This window comes from Choloepus didactylus, chromosome 1, assembly GCF_015220235.1.
Source record: "Choloepus didactylus isolate mChoDid1 chromosome 1, mChoDid1.pri, whole genome shotgun sequence".
In the NCBI taxonomy this organism is placed as follows: Eukaryota; Metazoa; Chordata; class Mammalia; order Pilosa; family Megalonychidae; genus Choloepus; species Choloepus didactylus.
Genome location: NC_051307.1, coordinates 126,458,279 through 126,480,559, shown reverse-complemented (window position 1 = coordinate 126,480,559; position 22,281 = coordinate 126,458,279). Strand labels below are relative to the sequence as shown.

The 22,281-nt window shown below is 36.3% G+C and overlaps 1 protein-coding gene across 3 annotated transcripts in view; it reads right to left on the bottom strand.

Annotated features, from left to right (window-relative positions):
- WDR49 (WD repeat domain 49) overlaps nt 1–22,281 on the bottom strand; it is a 149,921-nt gene that overhangs the window by 33,697 nt on the left and 93,943 nt on the right. For all 3 annotated transcript variants that reach the window (XM_037841343.1, XM_037841351.1, XM_037841354.1), the window contains 4 exons: nt 21,140–21,255; nt 11,706–11,836; nt 9,460–9,558; nt 7,906–8,064 (listed from right to left, as the gene is read on the bottom strand). In XM_037841343.1, coding sequence (XP_037697271.1) covers nt 7,906–8,064; nt 9,460–9,558; nt 11,706–11,836; nt 21,140–21,255 — 505 coding nt within the window. The remainder of the gene's footprint in view (nt 1–7,905; nt 8,065–9,459; nt 9,559–11,705; nt 11,837–21,139; nt 21,256–22,281) is intronic.

Genomic DNA, 22,281 nt, shown 5'->3' with positions numbered 1-22,281 from the left:
GTATAATGTGGCAAAAACTGGAGTGGCCAATGACTGTTACTAAATATACAAATATAAAAATGATTTTGCATGTGGGAAAGCAAATGAATGTCAACCATGTAGGAATTTGAAAAGGGGATGGTATTCAGGAAAAAACATAATCAAAGCCAACTGGAGTCTATGGTCAACAGTAACATTGTAATATACCTCCATTAAATGTAGCAAAGGCAATGTGCCAATGCTAAATGTATATGGGAGGCAGATTTAGGGGAGGAATATGGGATTCTTGGTAGCGGTGTTATTTGCTGTTCTTACTAGTATATTGTATTGTATGACATGTTATTTTTCTTTTTATCATTTTTTTCTTATTGCTAAAAAAAAAATTTTTTTCTTGTAGTAATCAGAATGTTCAAGTGCTGATTGTGGTGATAAATGTACAACTTTATGATGATACCATAAAAAACTGATTGTACACTGTGGATAAATGTATGGTATGTGAATATAACTCTATAAAATTGTAGGAAAAAATATATATAGGAGTAAAAGTGTTGGAGAAAACATGGTGAGAGGGATGATGCCTCACCAATATAGACTAACTACAATGTGTAAACTCAGAATTGAATCTTAGAACATAGCCTAACGTGGACATAATAATTGTAATAGTCCCTAGATTGTAAGCTCTTACAGCAGTTAACTCTATCCTTGAATTGTAATGCCTACCTCTAAACTTTGAGATGCTGATCCCCTAGCGTATAACCTGATTGGTCTCGGGACAATGCATATCTCTGAGACACCTGAAACTCAGAGCTAGAGCTAGGCAGATATGAATGTCAGTATTAGTGCATACAGCCACTGTCAAAAAAAAAAAAAAAAAAAGCTGAAAAAGAGCCCAGACTTCAATTAGTGATATGAATGAAGCAGGTCTGGTTAAGACCAGGGCAAGCCAGGCCAAAGGGTAAAGGTTGAAACTGATTGTGTTTTAAAACTTCAACTTCCATATGAGACCAAGGGAATAGATATCTATTTGGTACAGGATCTAAATTTTCTAAATGCTACAACTCTACAGTCGATTTGTTCAAACACCACAATTGCATGGAAGTTTGAATAGGAAGTGAGACACAGTAGGTTAGTATAGGCTGGAGTGAAATAGTGACACATCCCAGAGTAATTTGGGCAGATAATAAAAAATATATTTACAGCCTCCCCCTCCCCAGCCCCGAGGATCTGGGGGAAGGTGCGGATGTGTTGGACATCCTCACCTGGACTGGTGTTAATGTTGTCACAAACATTGGGACTGGTGGTTTGATGTGCTGAGCCCTCGAGCATGGGACTTGCCCTTATGAAGCTCATTACCACAAAGGAGAGTCTAAAATTGCATATAATGGTGCCTAAGAGTCTCCCCCTGAGTACCTCTTTGTTGCTCAAATGTGGCCCTCTCTCTCTCTAACTGAGCCATCTCAACAGGTGAACTCGCTGCCCTCCCCCCTACGTGGGACCCGACTCCCAGGGGTGTAAATCTCCCTGGCAATGCAGAATATGACTCCCAGGGATGAACGTGGACCTGGCATTGTGGGACTGAGAGTCTCTTCTTGACCAAAAGGGGGATGCAAAATGAGACGAAATAGTTTCAGTGGCTGAGAGATTTCAAATGGAGTCGAGAGGTCACTCTGGTGGACATTCTTATGCATTATATAGATAACATCTCTTAGGTTTTAATGTGCTGGAATAGCTAGAAGTAAATACCTGAAACTACCAAACCCCAACCCAGCAGTCTGGACTCCTGAAGACAATTATATAATAATGTAGATTACAAGGGGTGACAGTGTGATTGTGAAGACCTTGTGGATCACACCCCCTTTATCTAGTATATGGATGAGTAGAAAAATGGGGATAAAAACTAAAGGACAAATGGGGTGGGATGGGGGGATGATTTGGGTGTTCTTTTTTCACTTTTATTTTTCATTCTTCTTCTGGTTCTTTCTGATGTAAGGAAAATGTTCAGAGATAGATTGTGGTGATGAACACATAACTATGTTATCATACTGTGGACAGTGGATTGTATACCATGGATGATTGTATGGTATGTGAATGTATTTCAATAAAACTGAATTTAATAATTAAAAAAAAAAAGAATGGGTGCTGGATTTTGTCACATGCCTTTTCTGCATCAATTGAGATGATATTGTTTTTCCTTTCTTCTGTTAATGTGCTGTGTTACATTAATTAATTTTCTTATGTTGCATACATGCATACTCTTGCATACATGGAATAAATCCCACTTGATCATGGTGTATACTTCTTTTAATGTTTTGTTGTATTCATTTTGCTAGTATTTTAATGAGGATTTTTTGCATCTATATGTATAAGAGATATTGTTCCGTAATTTTCTTTTCCTGTGGAATCTATCTGGCTTTGTTATCAGGGTGATGCTGATCTCATAGAATGAACTGGAGAATGTTCCCTCCTCTTCAATTTTTTGGAAGATTTTGAACAGGTTCTTTCTAATTCTACTAGGAATGTTTGGTAAAATTTATCAGTGAAGCCATGTGGTCCTGGGACTTTGGTATTTTTTTTTTTTTTTTGGAATGGTTTTTATTACATATTTAATCTCTTTACTTGTTATCTGTTGAGATCTTCTATTTTTCCCTTAATTAGGTAGTTTTTTTGTTTCTAGGAATTTTCATTTCATCTAAATTACCTAATATGTTGATATACAGTTGTTCATAGTATCCTCCTATAATCCTTTTTTCCCCTGTAAGGTCAGTAGTAATGCCCCCCTTCATTTCTGATTTTAGCTGTTTGTGTCCTCTCTCTCTCTCTCTCTCTCTCTCTCTCTCTCTCTCTCTCTCTCTCTCTCTCTCTCTGTCAGTCTAGCTAAGGGTTTGCTGATTTCTTGACTTTTTCAAAGAACCAAATTTTGTTTTTGTCGATTCTATTGTTCCTTATACTATATTTCATTTATCTCTGCTTCCTTCCTTCTGCTATCTTTGGGTTTAGTTTGCTCTTCTTTTTCCAGATTCACCAGGTATGAGGTTAGAACTCTTATTCAAGATCTTTCTTCTTTTTGTAATGTAAGCATTTAGAGCTATAAATTTCCCTCTCAGCACTGTCTTTGCTGCATATTACAAGTTTTGGTATGTTGTGCTTTCATTTTCATTTGCCTCAAAATATTTCCTCATTTCTCTTCTGATTTCTTCCTTATCCCATTTGTTGTTTGAGTTCCCTGTTTAATTTTCCACTTCTCCCTCTGTCATTGGTTTCTAGCTTCATTCCATTGTAGTCAGAGAAGACATATTGAATGATTTCTACATTCTTTAAATTTATTGAGTTTTGTTTTTTAACCCAACATATTGTCTATCCTGGAGAATGGGAGAATGATCCATTTGCACCAGAAAGAATGTGTGTTCTGCTGCTGTTAGGTGAAGTCTGCTGTATATAACTGTAGGTCTATTTGGTTTATAGGATCATTCAAGTCTTCTATCTCCCTATTGATCTTCTGTCTAGATAATTCTGTCCATTATTGAAACTGACACATTAAAATCTCTTACTTTTAACATAGAACCATGTATTTCTCCATTCAAATTTGTCAATATTTGCTTTATATATTTTGAGGCTTTGCTGTTAGGTGCATATATATTTATAACTATGTCTTTATCAGTAAAATAGTAACCTTCTTTGCCTATTGTAACAGTTTTTGACTTAAAGTCTATTTTATCTAATATTAATATAGCTACCCCAGACTTTCGGTTACTATGTGCATGGTATACTTTTTCCATCCTTTCACTTTCAACCAACTTGTGTCTGAATTGAATGTGAGTCTCTTGCAAAGAGTGTACTGTTGGGTCATGCTTTTTCATCCATTCTGCCAATCTCTGCCTCCTGAATGGAGCGTTTAAGCCATCTACATTTAAAGTAACTACTGATAATGTAAGAATTTCTTCTATCATTTTACTACTTGGTCTTTATAAGTCTTATGCCTTCTTTGTCCATCAGTTCTTCCATTACTGCCTATTTGTTCCTCAATTCTTCCACTAATGCCTGTAATGCAGATTTATTTGATTTTTATTGTGTCATTTTGTGTCCTTTATCATTTCTTTCTATATATATTTTTCATAAATTTTCCCTGTGGTTACCATGGGCTTAAATTTAGCACCCTAAATCTATCATGATTGCATTTTTCTAACAACTTAACTTCAAAAATATCCATGTACACTGTTTCTATACCCCTTCATCTTCCCACTTTTTTACTGTAGTTGTTACAAATTGTGTCTTTATCCTGTATTTCTAAGCCCACAGATTTATCATTACTTTTTCTGCATTTGTATTTTGGAACCTCTATGAAGTAAATTGTGGAGTTGCATACCAAAATATACCATACAATATACCTGACATTTATAAGTACTAATTTGGTTACCTTTACCAGAGGTCTTTATTTCTTTATGCTGCTTCAATTCACTGTTTAGTGTCCTATCCTTTCATTCTGAAAAACTCCCTTTAGCATTGCTTGTATGGCAGGTCTAGTGGTTGTCATTCCCTTGGCTTTTTTTTTAATCCAGGAATGTCTTTATCTCTCCCTCTTTTTAAAGACAGCCTCACTGGTCAGAAAATTCTTTTGTTGGCAATTGCTTTCTTTCAGCACTTTTAATATTCCAATCCTCTGCCTTTTTGCTTCTAAGGTTTTTTGATGAGAAATCAGCAGTTAATCTTATTGTGACTCCCTTGTAAATACATGCTGCTTTTCTCTTGCAGCTTTCAGAACTCTGTACTTGTCCTTGGCAGTTTATGTGTCTGGGCGTGGTTCTTTTCCAGTTTATTCTGTTTGTGGTTTGTTGGGCTGCTTAAATGTGCCTATTCATATCTTTTGTTAAATTTAGGACAATTTCTGCCATTGTTTCTTTGAATATTCCTTCTGCCCTTTTCTCTCTTTCTTCTCTGGATCTCCCATAGTATATACACTGGTATATTTGATGCTGTTCCAGAGGTCTCTTAGGCTCTATTCTCTTTTTCAAATTCTTTTATCTTTCTGCTTCTCAGTCTGAATCACTTAAATTATCTTGTCTTTGACTTCATTAATTATTTCTTTTGCCAGCTCCAATCTGCTGTTGAAATCCTCTAGGGAATTTTTCATTTCAGTTATATTGGTCTTCTACTCCAGCATTTCTCTTCACTTCCTTTTTAAAATTTCTCTTTATTAAGATTCTCATATTGTTCATTCATTATCTTCCTGATATACTTTAATTCTTTCTTTATGTTTTCCTTTATCTCCTTAAGCATATCACAGATCTTTTTTTTTTTTTAAGCCTTTGTCCAGTATGTCCAAAATCTGGTCTTCTTCATTGTTGGTTTCTGGATTTTTATCTTGTTCCTTTGTGTTGGCCATCATTTCACGAGTCTTTGTTTGCTTTGTAATTTTTCAGTTGCATACTATATATTTTAATATTTTAAAATGTTAACTCTGGAATTTAGTCCCTAAGCTGTCAATTCCTTAAGTTTGTATCCAGATAGTGCTATGACAGAGAGTTCCTTGAATGCCAGGAGCTTACAAAAACAAACACATCAATGCAAAAAACACCTTTCATAATCTTTGCAAATTGTCTCTGCTTTGGCTGGTGCGCTCCTTCAGAGTTTAGCCCTTGTATCAAGATCAGCCTGAGGCAAATGTGAAGTGAAGGGTTCTCTCTGTCTTTTTTGAGCTTGAGTCTTGTCCTGGGCTTGTGCTTCCTCATGGCCTTAGTAGAACTCACTGACATGATTGTTCTTTATAGTGCTTTAACTGTCCTCTAGCTGCTTCTTCTGCATGGCTAGTTCTGGAAGAGGTGGCCCAAGATGAATTTCCTGGTTCAGTTTTTCAGGCTGCCACCTGATAGTCTGGCACTTATATACAAGCACCCTACTATGCTCATAGGGATTAAATTGTTCCTTCCAGAGTAGGACTGGGGACCCACAAGGGGAATGTAGGCTGTCTCCAGACCATGCCCAGGAGGGATGGTAGAGGGGGCAACAAGTGCACCATGAGCCCCTCCCACTATCTTTAAATATGTGTTTCTTGTTTTGGCACTTGCGCAGTTACTGAAACCCTTTAACTGTTTTTCATAGTTTTGAGGACGATGGCTCTGCCAGGTTTTGCTAGTTCTTCAAAGATACTGTGGAACAGTTCTCTGGAGCATCTTACACTGCTATTGCAGTTGACTGGAAGCCTAAATTATTCCTCTGTGACAAAGTTCCTACTATTATTTGATAAAACTGTAGATGTCTTCCAATTTGCTTCTCAAATGTACTGCCAGTTAACGATCGTATCTGTATAAAGTAGAAATAATGGCATATAGTTGCTTTATTGGAAACAGTACAGGAATACTGATAATAGTAAAAAGAATTAGTGAGGAGAAAATAAGAGAATTTCAGAATAATAGTTCACATCATAAGTATAAGTGAGTTCTAAAAAACAAAGTTGTAGAATCTGTTTCAGTTTATTCTACATATCTACAATGTTGCAATGTTTCTAAAACTCTATAGAAGTTTATATTTATTGATTCTTAATGTTGAGAACTTTTATATGCAAACTATGCAAATTTTCCATCTACAAAATAAATAAGGGAAAGTGTTCATAGAAAGCACAGTTTAGGATGTTTATTTCCTTTTTCAAACATGTATATGTGACTAGATTCCAAATCCTAGTAATAGATGAAAGGTAAAAAAAATATGCATTATTCTGAAAAGCAAATTTTTATTTTGGCAGAATGCAGACTGCATCAACACAATGCTAGCAGAACCATCAAAACCAGAGGTGAAATTAAGCAACCAGTTATTTTTTTACATAATATCACATAACTACTTTAAATCAAATGGTATCACTAATATTAGCATACACTTCAGGAGAAGATCTAACCAGGACCCTGGCCTATTCTGCAAAGGATGTACAGCTGGGAAAGATATCCAAAGCATTAGCAAAAAAAAAAAAAAAAAAAAAAAATCAAGATAGAGGGCAGCTTTTGTCCTGGGACTAGCAATTGTCTCAAATACATGGTGGCTTAAAACAAGGGAAATTTATTCTCTCACAGTTCTGCAGGCTAGGAGTTTGAAATCAAGGTGGCAGCAGGGCCAGGATCTCTCTGATGGCTCTAGGGAAGACTATTCCCATGCCTTTTCCTAGTTTCTGGTGGTGGCTGGCAATGAGTGGCATTCCATGGCTTGTAGGCATTACTCCAGTGTCTGCTTTTGTCTTCACGTAGTCTTCTCCCATGTATGTGTCTCTCTGTTTCTCTTCCTTCTCTTCTTATTAGGACACCACTCAGAATGGATTACCACCCACTCTATTCCAGTATAGTATGACCTCATCTTAACTAATTATATCTGCAATGACTCTGTTTCCAAATAAGATCATATTGGAGGTTAAGGACTTCAACATATCTTTTTGGGAGATATAATTCAACCCATAACATCCCCAATCTCCAAGGTCTTCACTATTTTCTCCCAGCTATTTTGATACCTGGTACCTGTACAGTCAGTCTCAGACTCTCCTTTTCTGCCTGATGTGAATCTAAGCTTTGATTCACATCATTCAAATGGAACACATTTCTAGTCGTATCTTTCACCTAATGAAACCTCTTTATACCACAGCTAGCTCACCAATGCCAATTGTTGTCTGTATCAAACACTTTGCCAGAATTTTTTTCACCCTCATCTTCATGTATACAGCAGTGTGTGATATGCTGGTGCAGTTCAGTCTGGCTTCCTTCCCTGGACCCTTCCTCCTCAACCTCACTCACGTTTGCTCCCTGTTGGCCTCCCAGGACCCAGTGCTACTGTTGGGTAGATTCAGTCAAACTACAAGGACTAGATAAGAATAGTTTGAACTTTATTGCTCTATTTTCAACATTTTACAATGTATATAATGTGGTCTAGTCAAAATATAAGTATATATTTTACCTGTTGCTGCAGTGTCTTTTCTCGCCTCAAGGAAACAAAGCCTCAGAACAGCATTACCACCCTCAGTGTCAATCTCAGAGGAGCGGACTTCCAGGGTGGCCTGGTCTGCCCTGGGGGTGGTAGAGCTGCCTCTCCCGGCACTGACAGACATTGGAAGCTCTGTATTAGTGAGGGAGACAAAGCCAAGCGTCTTATTTTGCAGCCATTGCTAACATCGCAGAAATCCTGATATACTGGAGACAGATTTGATTCTCACGACATTTTCAGCTTATTAATCATTAATATTGATCCTATGAATATTTTTGTGACTATGAGACATATGACTATTGAAATATATTTAAATGATTATTTTTTAGCAATAGTATTAGATAGTGACTCATCCTGAAAGGGGCATCCCTATCTGAACCTCAAATATCTACAGACATCATCTACAGGCCACACTAATGAAAACTGGGGATATTCATCTCAGAAATCTGTGAGTAATCTTTACATAGTTATAAAAAATCTATACAGAGGTATCTTCAAAATTCCAAAGCAAGAAATCTGTAACAATGCCTTCCTGTGTCACTTAAATTTTGATATTATCTACTTTTCTTTCTCCATGTAGTTAGTAGTAGCCATGGCTAGGTTTGCTGTAAAAGCAAGATGGCACTCTTCTGAAGGCCAAATTAGAGGAAGAGGCAGAAAACACCCTCTCTGTGGAAGGTTCAGATGAGCCCTAATGGTTGGCTGTCTGTTCTTTAAGTAGGTCAGAGCTTTGTGTTTGCAGCCAAGCAAGCTCTAAATCTCTTAAGTTGGTTATTTTATTCTTAATAAATTACTTCCTCAGCTTTTCAGGAGATACTGTGTCTGATAGCCAGCCCTTTTCCTAAGAGCCAATTCAGCCTTTGTAAGTTTATACAATTGAGACAACAGAATGTCGCTGGGCCATGAGAAATGATATATTCATTACACAAATAAATTAGTCTAAGGGAAAAACTTTCTAAAACTAAAACATAATGTGAAAAGCAATTGTCAAGACATTTTACTTAAGTATAAAATATTCATGTGCTCTGCTAAACTCCCATAAAATACAATAAACTTCTGCCTAATGCTCCTCACAGGTTTCTAAAGTGAGGAATAATTTAAGATTTCCAGGTGGCATAATATTTAATACAAGCTCTAGATTGAGCTTGAGCAGCCTATCAAGTGGCTATGAGTTCCCATTTTTCTACTAAGGAGCACCCAAGGTTCAATCAAAGACAAGTTGGCAAGGTTTATGGGCAAAAACTAAACTGGATAAAAATGAGAGGCCTGTGCCCTGCTGTCAGTAATTCAGCAACACTGCTGTGGCATAAAGAGAAGCAGCAGCATGCCTTGGAGAATTTGCTAAGCCAAGTAAATCTCAAGGATCTTTTTTAGTCATTTTGACAATACAGTGATATCACCAATCCTATGCACTTACAGCCAATCATCTATAATTTAGGAGCAAGCTGCATCAGGTACATGCATAAACAACAAGGCCTACGGTGATTTAACTCAGCTACATTATTTTAGTTTCAAACCTACACTCACCCAATTTTGATTTTAGCAGCCTCTGGTAATCAGGATGAAGGACACAGTGAGCATTTTCTGTGCTATTGTTCCACACAACAATTTCTCCATCATAACTTCCTAAATAAGCCAACACAGAGAACACAAATTTCCAGCAAGTTAGATAGAAAATATGAGCAACAGCAATTAGATGAAGGAGTTGTCATGATATCTTACACAGAATCTGGCACATACTAGACTATATTTTGGAGGCAGGAATTACTAATAATAACTAGCCTTTTTATTAAACTTTAGAGTTTACAATGACTTTCACATGGACTATCTCATTTGATTCTCACAACATAACTGTGCAGTAGGTTTGATAGAAATTGCTGATATATCCTTTTATTTTATAATAATAAAATATTCAGAATAAGGGCTTTGGAGTTAACCAGAGTTTGAGTCCTGGTTCTGCCACCTACAAACTGTGTTCCCTTGGGCAAGTTATTTAACTCTACTTGATGCCTCAATTTCCTCATCTACAAAACTGAGTTAATAATTGTATTTATCTCATGGGATTGTTATGAGGATTGAAAAGTACTTAGAATAGTGTCTATAAATAAAAGAGTTTATTATCATTATCAATACTATTTTGTTGTTGAGAAAGGACAAGAAAATCAAGTCTCCCTAGGTCAAATCAAATGTTTCTGTTCCCCATATTTCTTCATGTGTCTGTGTGTATGTGTGTGTGTTTTCTCTTCATTCCCTCCCTTCTATATTCTTTATTGAATATCTCTTTGTCTAATTATAGAATTTTCTCTACAGAAAGTCCTTCTCTGCTGCTCTTCACAAAAACTGAGAGAAAGCCCAAATAGTGAGGCTAAGGCTGACCAAGTCTGTCCTGGGAACGACAGTTCCCTACGAGCAGAGAGTCACTGTCAATCAGACAGCAGAAGAGAAGAGCTCAGTATAGGGGGCTGGGGGTGGATGCACAGGTGGTGTCTTTCTTCAGCTCTGAAGAGAGGACTGATAAATGCATACTACAATCTGTAGCTTTATGGATAATCCTGGAAAATACAATCTTTGTAACTAAGATATTGGCTGAGGGGGATGGATTTCAGCTGTTCATGGGAGTGTTCATTTTCTCCTATGACACTGAAATGCTTTACTTGCAAGGTAGGTGACCAAAAATTTCCACATAAGACTGATGGGATGATAATGAATGAAGGGACAGTTTATTCACCAACTGGAAGGATGGTTAGGATGCAGTAATTTCTGCAACCAAAATACTGCAATGATATTTTATGATACTTTCACAAGAACAACACTGTCTCCATCACATTCCAGTATGTGATAATCTCTTCAGGGGTGGACTTGCAGCAGCTATAAAGATATAAAAGCAACCACAAAGTTAGCCCTACCAATAGGTAATCATGTAAGTCTCTGCTGACAGTGAAATCTTAAATGTAAGTAGATCAGTAAACCTCACATTGTAACACTTCATAGATATCTTGTTTCTTTTCCTGTAAGTTGTTATTCCTCTTAATTGATGGCATTTTTTGAGTCTATATAATTGCAATCTCTCCTTATAAATTGCTTTCTTTGGTGGGAAATGATACAACAATTTCTGATCCTCTTTAATTTGTCACATCAAAGCACAACCATGGACCCTCTTAAGACCTTGGATTTGTAGGCATTTTATGAGGTGAGATTTTAGCCAACATTAATTGGGCTCAATTGTGCCAAAGTGTTGATATGTTCCCCGTACAAAACATTTTGAGTGCCACAGAAGTGTGATTCCTACCTAACAGCCCTAATGCTGCACCTGAGAAAAGGACAATAAAATTTTTTTAAAAATCTATTATATGTTGATGAGCTTATTGTGTGTCAAGCACTGTGTCCTTACACAGACTATCTTGTTTAATCTTCACTATAAATCAAGATAGAGAGGTGGAGAGGTAGAGAAACAAAGAGAGACTGAGAGACATTGAGAGAGAATTAGCCAGCTGTGATTTAGAATTGAAATAACTTGCTCAATATCATGCAGTGGCAGATGAAGAAACTAGGATCTGAAGCCAGGTAACCAGCCTCTAGAATTGGTCATAACCACTAATGTATTACCTAGAAATAAGTACCAACAGTAGCTCCAAGAGCAAGGACTGGTTTTCAGAAAATTGATTCATTTTGCAGTTGACAAAAGTTTTGTTTTGTTTTTTAATTGAATGAAGTGAGTGACCCAAAAGAATCCAACCCTTAAGCACTGATCATCAAGTGAATGTTCAGTTAACCTGTAACAAGAGTTTGTGGAGGTAAAAATGCAGCACACAAGATGTCGTCATAATGCTGTACTCCTCCTTTCCATTCTTCAGGGTGGATGAAAAATTGATTGAAGCTCTGGGATCGAAACACAGTAATGGCCCTAGCAAAAAGGACACAGGGAATAGCTGTGAATCTAAGAGTGATACGGATATTGAATAGCCATCATTCACTTGGGTGGTGTGATTTGATAGGTCTGAAAGATGATACTGTCCAAACGTTTATCCCCGCTTGCCATTTATAATACCTGAGATTCTCACACTGAAATTTCCTTTGGATTTGCTCCTTGAATTCTGGTAAATAATGCATACTTAATATCAGAAGGCTAATTATCCTTTCAAAACTATTAACACCAAACATACATTCATTTATCAGATGAATTATCCATCACCAAGATCCTAAAATTAAAGTTCTCCATACGGATGCCATGGAATCACTAAGAGTTTCATGACTAAAAGGGGGTTTCTATAAGCCAAAGAATGTTTGATAATTTAAACAAAGTTAATAAAGTTTCTTATCATCAGAGCTTCTCAGGATATTTAACATTCCCAGAATTACTTGACCAGAGTCCTTTCTCACATATCATCTTGTAAAACTGCTGTTTAGTGGAACACACTTGGAAAATGCCATCTCAAAGGAAAGGGACACAGGACAGATAAGTTTTGAAAAGAATGATTTTAAAGAGGTCAGTATCCTGGGGGCACTGCTGGTGAATTTGGACATGGACCAGGAAGGGCAGAGAACTACATGCGAGGTCTCTGACACAGAAGGGAGGAGCCTAAAAGGAAATTGTGTGGGCATCAATACCACCCTGTTTCCACTTGATGTTCAAGCTCTGGCTGCCAGCCTGTGTTAAGTCCCTCCTTCCTTCTAAAGCCACATCTCAAATGTGCAATTTGTAATCACAAGTTTCTCATTTTCACTGTCATTTTCTCCTTCTTTCCATGTTGTCTTGCTTCTCATCCCTTCATTCTAAGGGTGTCCTAACTGCCCTTCCAATGTGACTCCTTCTCAGCCTCTGATGGGTGGCCTGTCCCTTCCTCCTTGAAACCCTTCTTTTGTTTCCAGGGTATCTTGGTTCTCTTCCTGCCTCCCAAATCTCTCATTCCCCATTCTCTGTCTTCCCTGTCCCCTTATCTCTTCACTCCCTTTAATACGATCATTCCTTGTTGTCACTGTTCCTCTTTCTCCTCAAATTGGCTCACTGAAAGCTCCCATATACCACCCTGAGTTCTAATCTCACTTCCATACAAGTGGCTCTTGAATTTCTTCTTTCATAACCTTTTCCAGTATTGGATAGTTTCTACTGGCTAATTGATGTTTCCACATAATGCCTGCATCAGCAATCAATCTTATATCCAAAACCAAAATTGCCATCTTCCGTCTACAACAACCCTCCATTCTGAATTCCCTAATTTGTTAATAGACCAATATTCCAGCTCCCCAGATGTCTTTCTTTTCCCCAAACCACAAAAACATGGGTTCTACCTCTGCAATATGTTATACATTCATTCTTCCCTTTATCTGTGGCAACGTCCTCATTCAGAGGTTAATATCTCGTGGTTGAATAATTATGATAGTCTCCTAACCAATTTTGCTGTCTCTAATCTAACCCCTACTGGTACACCCTTCATCCTACCACTAAAGTAATTATTCTCTCTGGGATCTGATCTTTCATTCATGCTAAAAGCATTCTTGTTTTCTATTTTGAAGTTCCTGTTCCCACTGCTACAGGGATTGAGCCATGAGTACCGCATGACTAAAATGCAATGTAAAAAAGTGACTGGGCCAAGGAAGAACCGGTCAACTGCTACAGAAGTCCAGGTATAGAAATCACAGGAGGCTGAGGTGAAAGGATGATATTTGAACTAGATTGTGCCAGTTTGGATATATTATGTTCCACAGAAAAGCCATGTCCTTTAATGCAATCTTGTGGGGGCAGACTTATTAGTCTTTTGATTAGGTGGAACCTTTTCATTGAGTGTTTCTATGGAGATATGACTCACTCAGCCATGGGCAAGACATTTCGATTGAATTATTTCCATGGACGTGTGGTCCCATCCATTCAAGGTGGGTCTTAATTAGATCACTGGAGTCCTTTAAGAGGCTCAGGAAGAGAGACAGGAGCGGGTGCTAACAGAGATGCTTAGAGATGTTTGGAGATGTGGACAGAAGGACTTTTGGAGATGCTAAGCTAAGAAATGAAGCCCAGAGTTTGCCCCAGAGAAGCTAAGAGAGGACTCCCAGATGCTTAGAGAGAAACGTTCTGGGAGAAAGAAGCAAGGATGCACAGGAACTATGACAGAGGCGTGAAGACAGAAGCCCAGAGACATTTTGGAGAAAGCCATTTTGAAACACAACCCAGGAGCAAAGGACCAGCAGTCGCCGGCCATGTGCCTTCTCAGCTGACAGAGGTGTTCCAGACATCATTGGCCTTCCTTCAGGGAAGGTATCCTTGTGCTGATGCCTGAGCTTGGACAGTTTTACGGCCTTATAATTTAGGTTATTTTTAACCTAATAAGTACCCTTTATAAAGGCCAATCCATTTCTGGTATTTTGCCTAACAGCAGCATTAGCAAACTGGAACATGGACCATAAAAGATAAGTAGAATTTGGAATAGAAAAGCACTCTAGGCAGAGGAAACAGCAGGACCAAAGATAAGGTTAATGCTTTATTAAAAAAAAATTACTGGTTTTCCTATTCCTACATGACAAAATGCTTGGGCCTGTTATTCAAAACCAATAATACATGAGTCCAACCTACTTTTTCAGATTTATTTCTTGCTCTTCTTCCACCCTTGCCTTTCAAACCAAGATACGCATGTCCAACTAAATACATGGCAGGAGTTCTTGAAGCCACAGGGTAAATATGACATACCTTCCTAAGTGTGAATTTTGATCAAAGAGCTTGAGGGGAGTATTGTTACATTAAAGTAAAGGCAGATGAATTAACGCAAAAGTGAAGAATTCACCTGAATTTTAAATGGAGCATATAAGGCTTTATCTAAATTTCTTGCTTGCAAGAGTTGTTTTGAGCTGTTAGGGATATTCAGAGGCTGTTTCAGAAGCACACCTTCTCATCCAACCCAAATCTACCTATTCACATACCCTTTCTGCAAGGTGCATCTTGTTCTGTAGATTTTAATAACTAGAGTAGAAAGAAATGTTTCCCACTTCTGACCTCTTACATCATTCATGTTTTGTTTATAACATATAATATTATATTGCCTTTGCTATTCTACTACGTTGTGCATCTTCAGAAACCAGGATCTTTTCTTATTCTGTAACTCCTCAGTAGCAAACAGTGATCACATATTGGACACCCATAAATATTTGTCAAATGAACAAATGCAAAATTCTCTATTCAAATAGCACCTCATCAAATACCACCTTACCTAAAAAGAGTCTCCCTTCAATCTCTCATCACTCACCCTACTTTATTTTTCTTTATAATACTTATTGTTACATAACATTGTGTTCTATATTATTTGTTTTTGATCTGTCTCTCCTACCATAAAGTAAATTCTAGGAGAAAAGGAACTTTATTTTCTTCCCTTCTGCATATGTAGTGCCTAAATTAATACTCAATACATAAAAGGCATATAAGAAATATTTACTGAATCAATGTGTGAATTATTCAATTTTTAAAAATTAATCATTAATTTTAATATTAGTTATTTTAATAATACTATTAATATGAGGCTGACACCAATAAGATAACATAAATATGCAAAATTGCAGTTCTCAAATGGCAGTTAAATCTCATGATAGCTTTATATGTATATATTTTTTAACTTTCTTTTTATCATTGATAAATTTGGTTGAAGAGATTATACTTTGCGGATGGAGAGTGTAGAGTGGGAATGAATGGTTGGGAAGCGGTCAATCCTACATCTCTCCTTTCATTTCTTAGCCAAAATTCAATGTCAAATGTCTTTTTGCCAAGGTGCCAATATTAACTAGATATATTCAGGTAGTGCTCTCTAAAGGCACACAAAATGGTGTAAAAAGTAGCCTTTCTGATATCTGACCTTGGGTGTCAAATGCTGAGAAACTAATTAGCTGCCACTCTCCCCTTAAAACCTAACCTGCAACTTTCATTTGAAATGACAGTTGTCCTTAAAATACCTTAAGAATCCGCACTGTATTTCTTATTTTATCCATTTCAAAGACAACTTTTCTTAAGTTTGCTCTTCTGCCAAGAGGAAAAATTAAAGCACAGAATGAACAATTTTAAGGCTGTTGTAGGAGTCTGAGAGACTTGTTCTCTCTGACATTGAATGAGTTTACTGGACCGTTGTTCCATTCTGCACCTCACATTTGAAATCCTGAGAAAACTGCTATTAAGCTCCATTGTGTCATCTTGTGAAGCTGATCACTTCTCTCATTCAGAATTTAGATATCATAACCAATTCTGTGAGAGCAAAATTAATTTACCTATCAAGTGGAAAAACATAGGGGAGGGGGACTATTTTCTAGGTGAAGTAGGAAAATAATTTTTACTTAAACTTACCATGGAGAAATTGTCATGGAGAGAACACAACTAGTTGTCCCCTCAGGGATTAACTGTTCCTGTTATTAACCTAATCATTATAAGTTTTATTAATACCTGTCCTTGCTCAAGATGTTGTTTTTGAGGCCTATAAGGAGCATTCCAAGGGCAGAAAATAAGTTAGATAGAAATAAGTTCATTTTGATTCATTTTCATATCTTCTTTTTCCTAAAATTAGTGGAATCAAATCTTGGGCCATCACAAAATTAGGTTTGAGGATTATTTGTGAATTTCAAACACACCTGTTCTCTTCTGACCTCCAACATGGTTATTCGAGAATAAGTCAAAATTTTGAACATTCACATTCTAATTCCTACCCTAATAATGGAAAACAGTTGAGTTATGTAGGATTATTAACCCTTAGTAAGGCAACTATTAAGAATTTAATATCTTATGATGGATAGGTTTTATTCTTGAGAAAGTCCAAATCCCTAATATCAGTTCCAAAAAAAATTTTTTTTTAATTAAATTAAATCAACAATTGTTTATTGAATACCTTCTTTTTACAGAGCACTGTGAAGGATGTTACTGCCAAAAATATTTTCAGAATTATTTCAAATTATATGAAAGATTCTTTTTTTCATATTTTGTATACGTTTAGATTTTTTTTCAGGCATGGAACCTTCATAAACAGATGAGAATCAAACAGACAGAAATAAAGTGGGAGTGACCAAGAGTCCGAGTCTATTTATATAGAGAGTTAGAAGTCTAGAATCATAGAATTTTAAGGCAGGACAGAATCTCAAACAAAACTTTGCGAATATTCACTTTAATTTGTCAGAACGATACATAATTTATGCCTACTTTGAACAAACGCAAAGTGATCATCTATGCACTTAACTTTACCCATGTAAATATGACCAAAGATTTGCCTCATCTTTGAAGGGTTTTTTTTTCAATTCAGTTGTATTGAAACATAATCATATACCCTACAGTCATTCACAGTGTACAATCAATCGTTCACGGTACCATCATATAGTTTGTATATTCACACCAAAATCAATTTTTGAAAATTTTCATTACTCCAAAAAAATTAAAATAAGATTAAAAATACAAGTAAAGAAGAACACCCAAAACATCCCATCACCCTATTATTCATTTAATTTTTGTTCCCATTTTTCTACCCACCTGTCAATACACTTCAAGCAGATATTTTTGAATTGAGTCTGTGTCAATTCCCAACTTTTCCCCTAAGTATATTTTGCTTAAAATAATAAGAAACATGTTTCTAATGGTTCTGAATTTTAGACTTCTTTTTACCGACAGAAGGAGTCTCTAGATATGAATGATCATATTACTAAACAGCCAACACGGTTTCTCAAATTCCTAATTGCTTAGGACCATTTTACAGAGGTATTCAGCAGATCCCACTTTATATGTGTTGACCTTCCCAATTAGAATGTGATGGCTTTGAGAGCAAGAATCATGATTATACACCTTCAGTCTGCCATACTCTCTAACTCATTGCTTTCCATATAGTTGCATTTTAAAAATATTTGTGGAAGGAAAAGTGGAAAAGTGGTAAGCTAAAATTTTGAGGCACTGTTAACTTGAAAATGCAGACTTTGTGTGTGTCTTCAAATGCATAAAACTGGTTCAATAATTCTGATTGAAATACAATCCACTCAATCCAATTACCGGTGTAAAAAATATAATTGTTCTCCCATGATTTAACGACTCCATTGGTAACTAGTCAACTCAGGAGTGGTGGAAAGAGCATAGACTTTGGCATAAACTCCTAACTCAGCTACCTACCAACTCTGTCAACTTGGCCAGGCTACCCAATGTTTTCAAGCCTTGGTTTCCTCAGTCCTAAACAGGACTCTTAATACTTACCTTTCTGATAAGAAAAAAAATAGATTTGAATAGCCACTCTGCCTTGCTTCCTACTGGGAGTCCCAGCATGGATAATTAATCTCTCTAATCCTGTTTCTTTGTCTATTCAACAAACATTAATTAACACAATCAATAAATATCATAATAAGCACTAGGCTTATTATAATAGTAATATAAATATTAATAAGCACTAGGCTAAGTCAAATATAAGGGCAGGGTGCTAGGACAGTGCAAAGACAAAAGGGGGCATATTTCCACCCTGGGTGTTAAGAGACACTGAATCGGTCTTGAAATTGGAATAAATATTAGCCACATTAAAAAAAGGTTTGGAGAAGGATTTCGAGTTAAGGAGATCACATGAAGAAAGCGCGGTGATGTGAAACAGTACAGCTTGTAAACACCCTGTCAGCAGGTTGCTAATAATAAAGTTTAGAATTCTATACAAGAATGTGTGAAAATGAGATGAGACTATAGGTCCAGGTCAGAGGAAGCTTAGATTTATTTTGTAGACACTCTTGAAAAGTTCTACACAAGGAAGTGACATAGACAGGCTCTTTAGAAAGAAATCATTGTAGCTAGAGTGTGCAGAATCTATTTAAAGGTCAAGGGACAGGCATTATTACAGGAAAGAACAAATTAGAAGGCCATGGCATTGGTACAGGTAGAATTTATGCTCTGAATAGTACAGTTATAGTAGCAATTGGAACAGGTTTGAGAAATATCTAGGAAATAAAATAGATAGGTCTTAGCGGCTAGTTGTTTGTTAAGTCGAGTGAGAAGGGAGCCCCTAGATGGATGTTCAGGTCTTTGGATGTTACCTTAGGCTCTGAATCTAAGGAAAGAAGCAGGCTTTATGGATGAGTGTAGAAAATGAATTCTGTTCGGAACATGTGGAGTTTGATATTGCAGTCAGACACATCCAGCAAGCAAATGGATAGTGAGCTTAGCAGAGACATAAGAGCTGAAGATAGAGATTTGACATATCTGTAAAATACTTCCTACCTTCCAAGATGAAGGTAAGGATTAAGTTAGATAAAGTATGTAAAGCCCTTAACAGTACACAGGACTATAAATGCCAGTTCTTCCTAATAAAATATAACTCAGATGGTATATTGAGGCATCCCACACAATAAATGTAATATCTATTCTATCCTGGGCAAAATTATCGAACCAATCTTCATGTAGATAGAGCCTGAAGTTAAAGCTACAGATAAACTTAGCAAAAGCAACAGCCTCCCTCTGGGTTTTAAAGAAAGCTTAAGAAGCTGACCATCAATCTTCCAGCTATGTCTTCCCTAATCACTAAACTACTAAGGAGTTGGCTTAATGCTTCTTCTTTCCCCAATGATAAGCAAAAGTTGATTTGCCTCTTGCCCTTTTTGTTAAATAACTCCTGGTAGAAGGAATCCTGTTTTAAATCCTGCCAAGCCTATCTTTACTCAAACTTCTGACTTAGGAAATACAATTTTTAAATGCACCATTATAAAAGTGAAATAATATAACTGAGAATGTATTAATTCAACTTTCAGTTCCAACAAAGGAATCCACATCCTGACAATCTTGTGGAAGATGGAAACGGTGGAGGAGGATGGAGGAGTGATAACTTTTCCTACACTCATTCCAGTCTTTCCAGAGCTTCTTTCCCAAGACTTAAAGAAAATGATTACCCACCAATAGAGATGAGAAAATCTGGTTTGTTGTTCCCGTAAAGCCTTTTTAGATTACTCTATTCATCTACTCTTTCAAAGTTTTCCTCTTAAATAATCAAAAAAGCTTATATTTCATACTAAGTTCTAATCATGGATATCTAAAAAATACTTTTAAAAAAATGGTATTGCCACCTTTTGACTTACACGGAATAATTTTAAAATTTTTTCTCTGTTTTGCCCCAAATTTAAATTGGATCAGCTGGATACTGCACATCTTCCCTGCTATGATATTTGAGAATTAAACTTATTCGTTGCCACAGCCTAATTATAGAACTCATTAGGCCATAGACTATTGAAGCGGTTATGAGTTGTTAATGAATCACGATTGCTCCCAGGGATGTGAAGAAGTCTTGTCTTTCAAAGGTGAGGGTGATAGAATTAGTTCTTAATATCAAGTAGAATAATTTGGACTGTCTTTTTTTTCCTTTTGTTTAAACTATCCCTGAAAACTAAACTGTAAGCACTATGTTTGCTAGTCTGTATATGCATATTTGCACTTGAAAAAAAAAGTCTTTTTTTTATGATTGATAAAATTCTCCCAAAATATACTGCCAGTTTTCTAGGTATAAAATCTGATTTAATCCTAGCTTCAAACCATTAAGATCATAATTCTGTAATGACTAATGTTGGGACAATTACCTATTAGAGCAACATTTTGTTAACTGTTGAATTTATGGACAATATATTTTCCAAACATATAACACTTTAATTTTCCTAGCTTATACAATGTCATAGAAAAAGACCCTGTTTATGATTCCTTAGTTCTCTCAGGAAAAAGGAAAGACAAAGTAAGTCTCTTTATAATGAAATGGAAGAATTGCTCCTTGAGAACAGTTATGTGGGCTGTGAAAGGCTCTTCTCTGCACTGATATGAAGGAGGTACAAACACAGAATTCACTGGACTATTTCTCTCCTGTGTTGCAGTTTAAAATAAGAAACAAGAAAAGAAGGAATGAGTTTCCTTTACAGTTGGAGAAATGAAATTCATACATTATTAACTTTAAAATTTGGGAATGTTTTGGAGTTAATACTCAGGAAGTGGTAGTTTGTCCCCATCTGGAATGGTTAAAGAAAAAGACAAGCGAATTTCCAAAGTTAGGAGAAAGTCCTACAACACTTTGCAAAGGCCCTTATGATATGTGACCTTATAATATTTTATTTGGTCAATTCCAACTAAAATTTCATTCACCTATGTCACCAGTAGGTTAATGACTCAGAATCAGTCAAGATTTCTATGATCTTTTAGATTTTGATTCAAATAAAAAATTTCTTTTTTTACCTTCCAAGTTTTACATGAAACATATCATACCTCTCCCAGCCAATGACCAGTATGGTCTTCTTAAGAACCAATATCTGTGAAATATCCACAGCTCCTTCTTGCCCAATATTAAGTGTGTGGTGACAATATCCATTGAAGTCCCATACCTTGAAGAAAAAAATTAAAATTACCTTTGAGATGGGAAAAAAAGTCTCTTCAATAAGTAGAACAACACTCTTCAATAGGATTATTTTAAACCTTTGTATTTACATTCTGAGCTGGGGTTAATTCATGTAGGATATATAATAATTAGACAAAATCCTCTTTACATTTAAATTTAAGCACTATTTGTTTGTTACTCTACTTGTAACTCTGTCCATCTATTCTAACAATAGTTGATTCAAGGCTACAAATTTGTGCACATTTTTAAGGGAAAGGCAATATAAAATCAATTTGGAGTGTGTTGAAATCCTATTTCTTTCTTTGTGTGGCACTAGATTATTTACTTAATCTCTCTAAATTTCCATTCCCTCATTTATGGCACAGGATCCTTACTTTTCAGCCTTATGTCTCAATCTTACTACTCCAATCCTATGCTTAGAAGATTAAGCATCTAATACAAAGCCCCAGACACAGATATCATGAACTAGGTTTCTCATCTTCTCCCTATATAATCTGCTGTTGTTAGTGGGTGCCAGACCCAGTTCCATGAGGGCACAAGAAGTTCTATTTTACATATTCAGGCAGTGGGATGAGTAGCTAGGCCCAATGGATCCACTTTGAGAGAGAGCATCATTAGAAATAAGCCCTATTATGAAGCACTGCAACACATCATGCGTGGAGAGAGAGCTGGCATTATCAATTAAATTAAAAATGCACATACCTTTTGACTCAAAAAATCAATTTCTAGCAAACCTTTCCACATGTATAAAATGACACATATTAAAGGATGTTCTTGTAGCATTGTTTACAAAGCTGAATGCTTGAATCAACCTAAATGTTCATTTATAAGGGGCTGAACAAGCTGAATACAGAATATCTATAAAGCAGAATGTAATGTAGCCATTAAAAAGAATGAGTCATCTCCATATTTTTAGACTCTGCCAAAATTCAATCAGCTATGGAATATTGAGACAGTTGCTAGTTGCTTTACTTCTTTAGGCTTCAGTTTCCTTATCTGTAAAACTGTGATA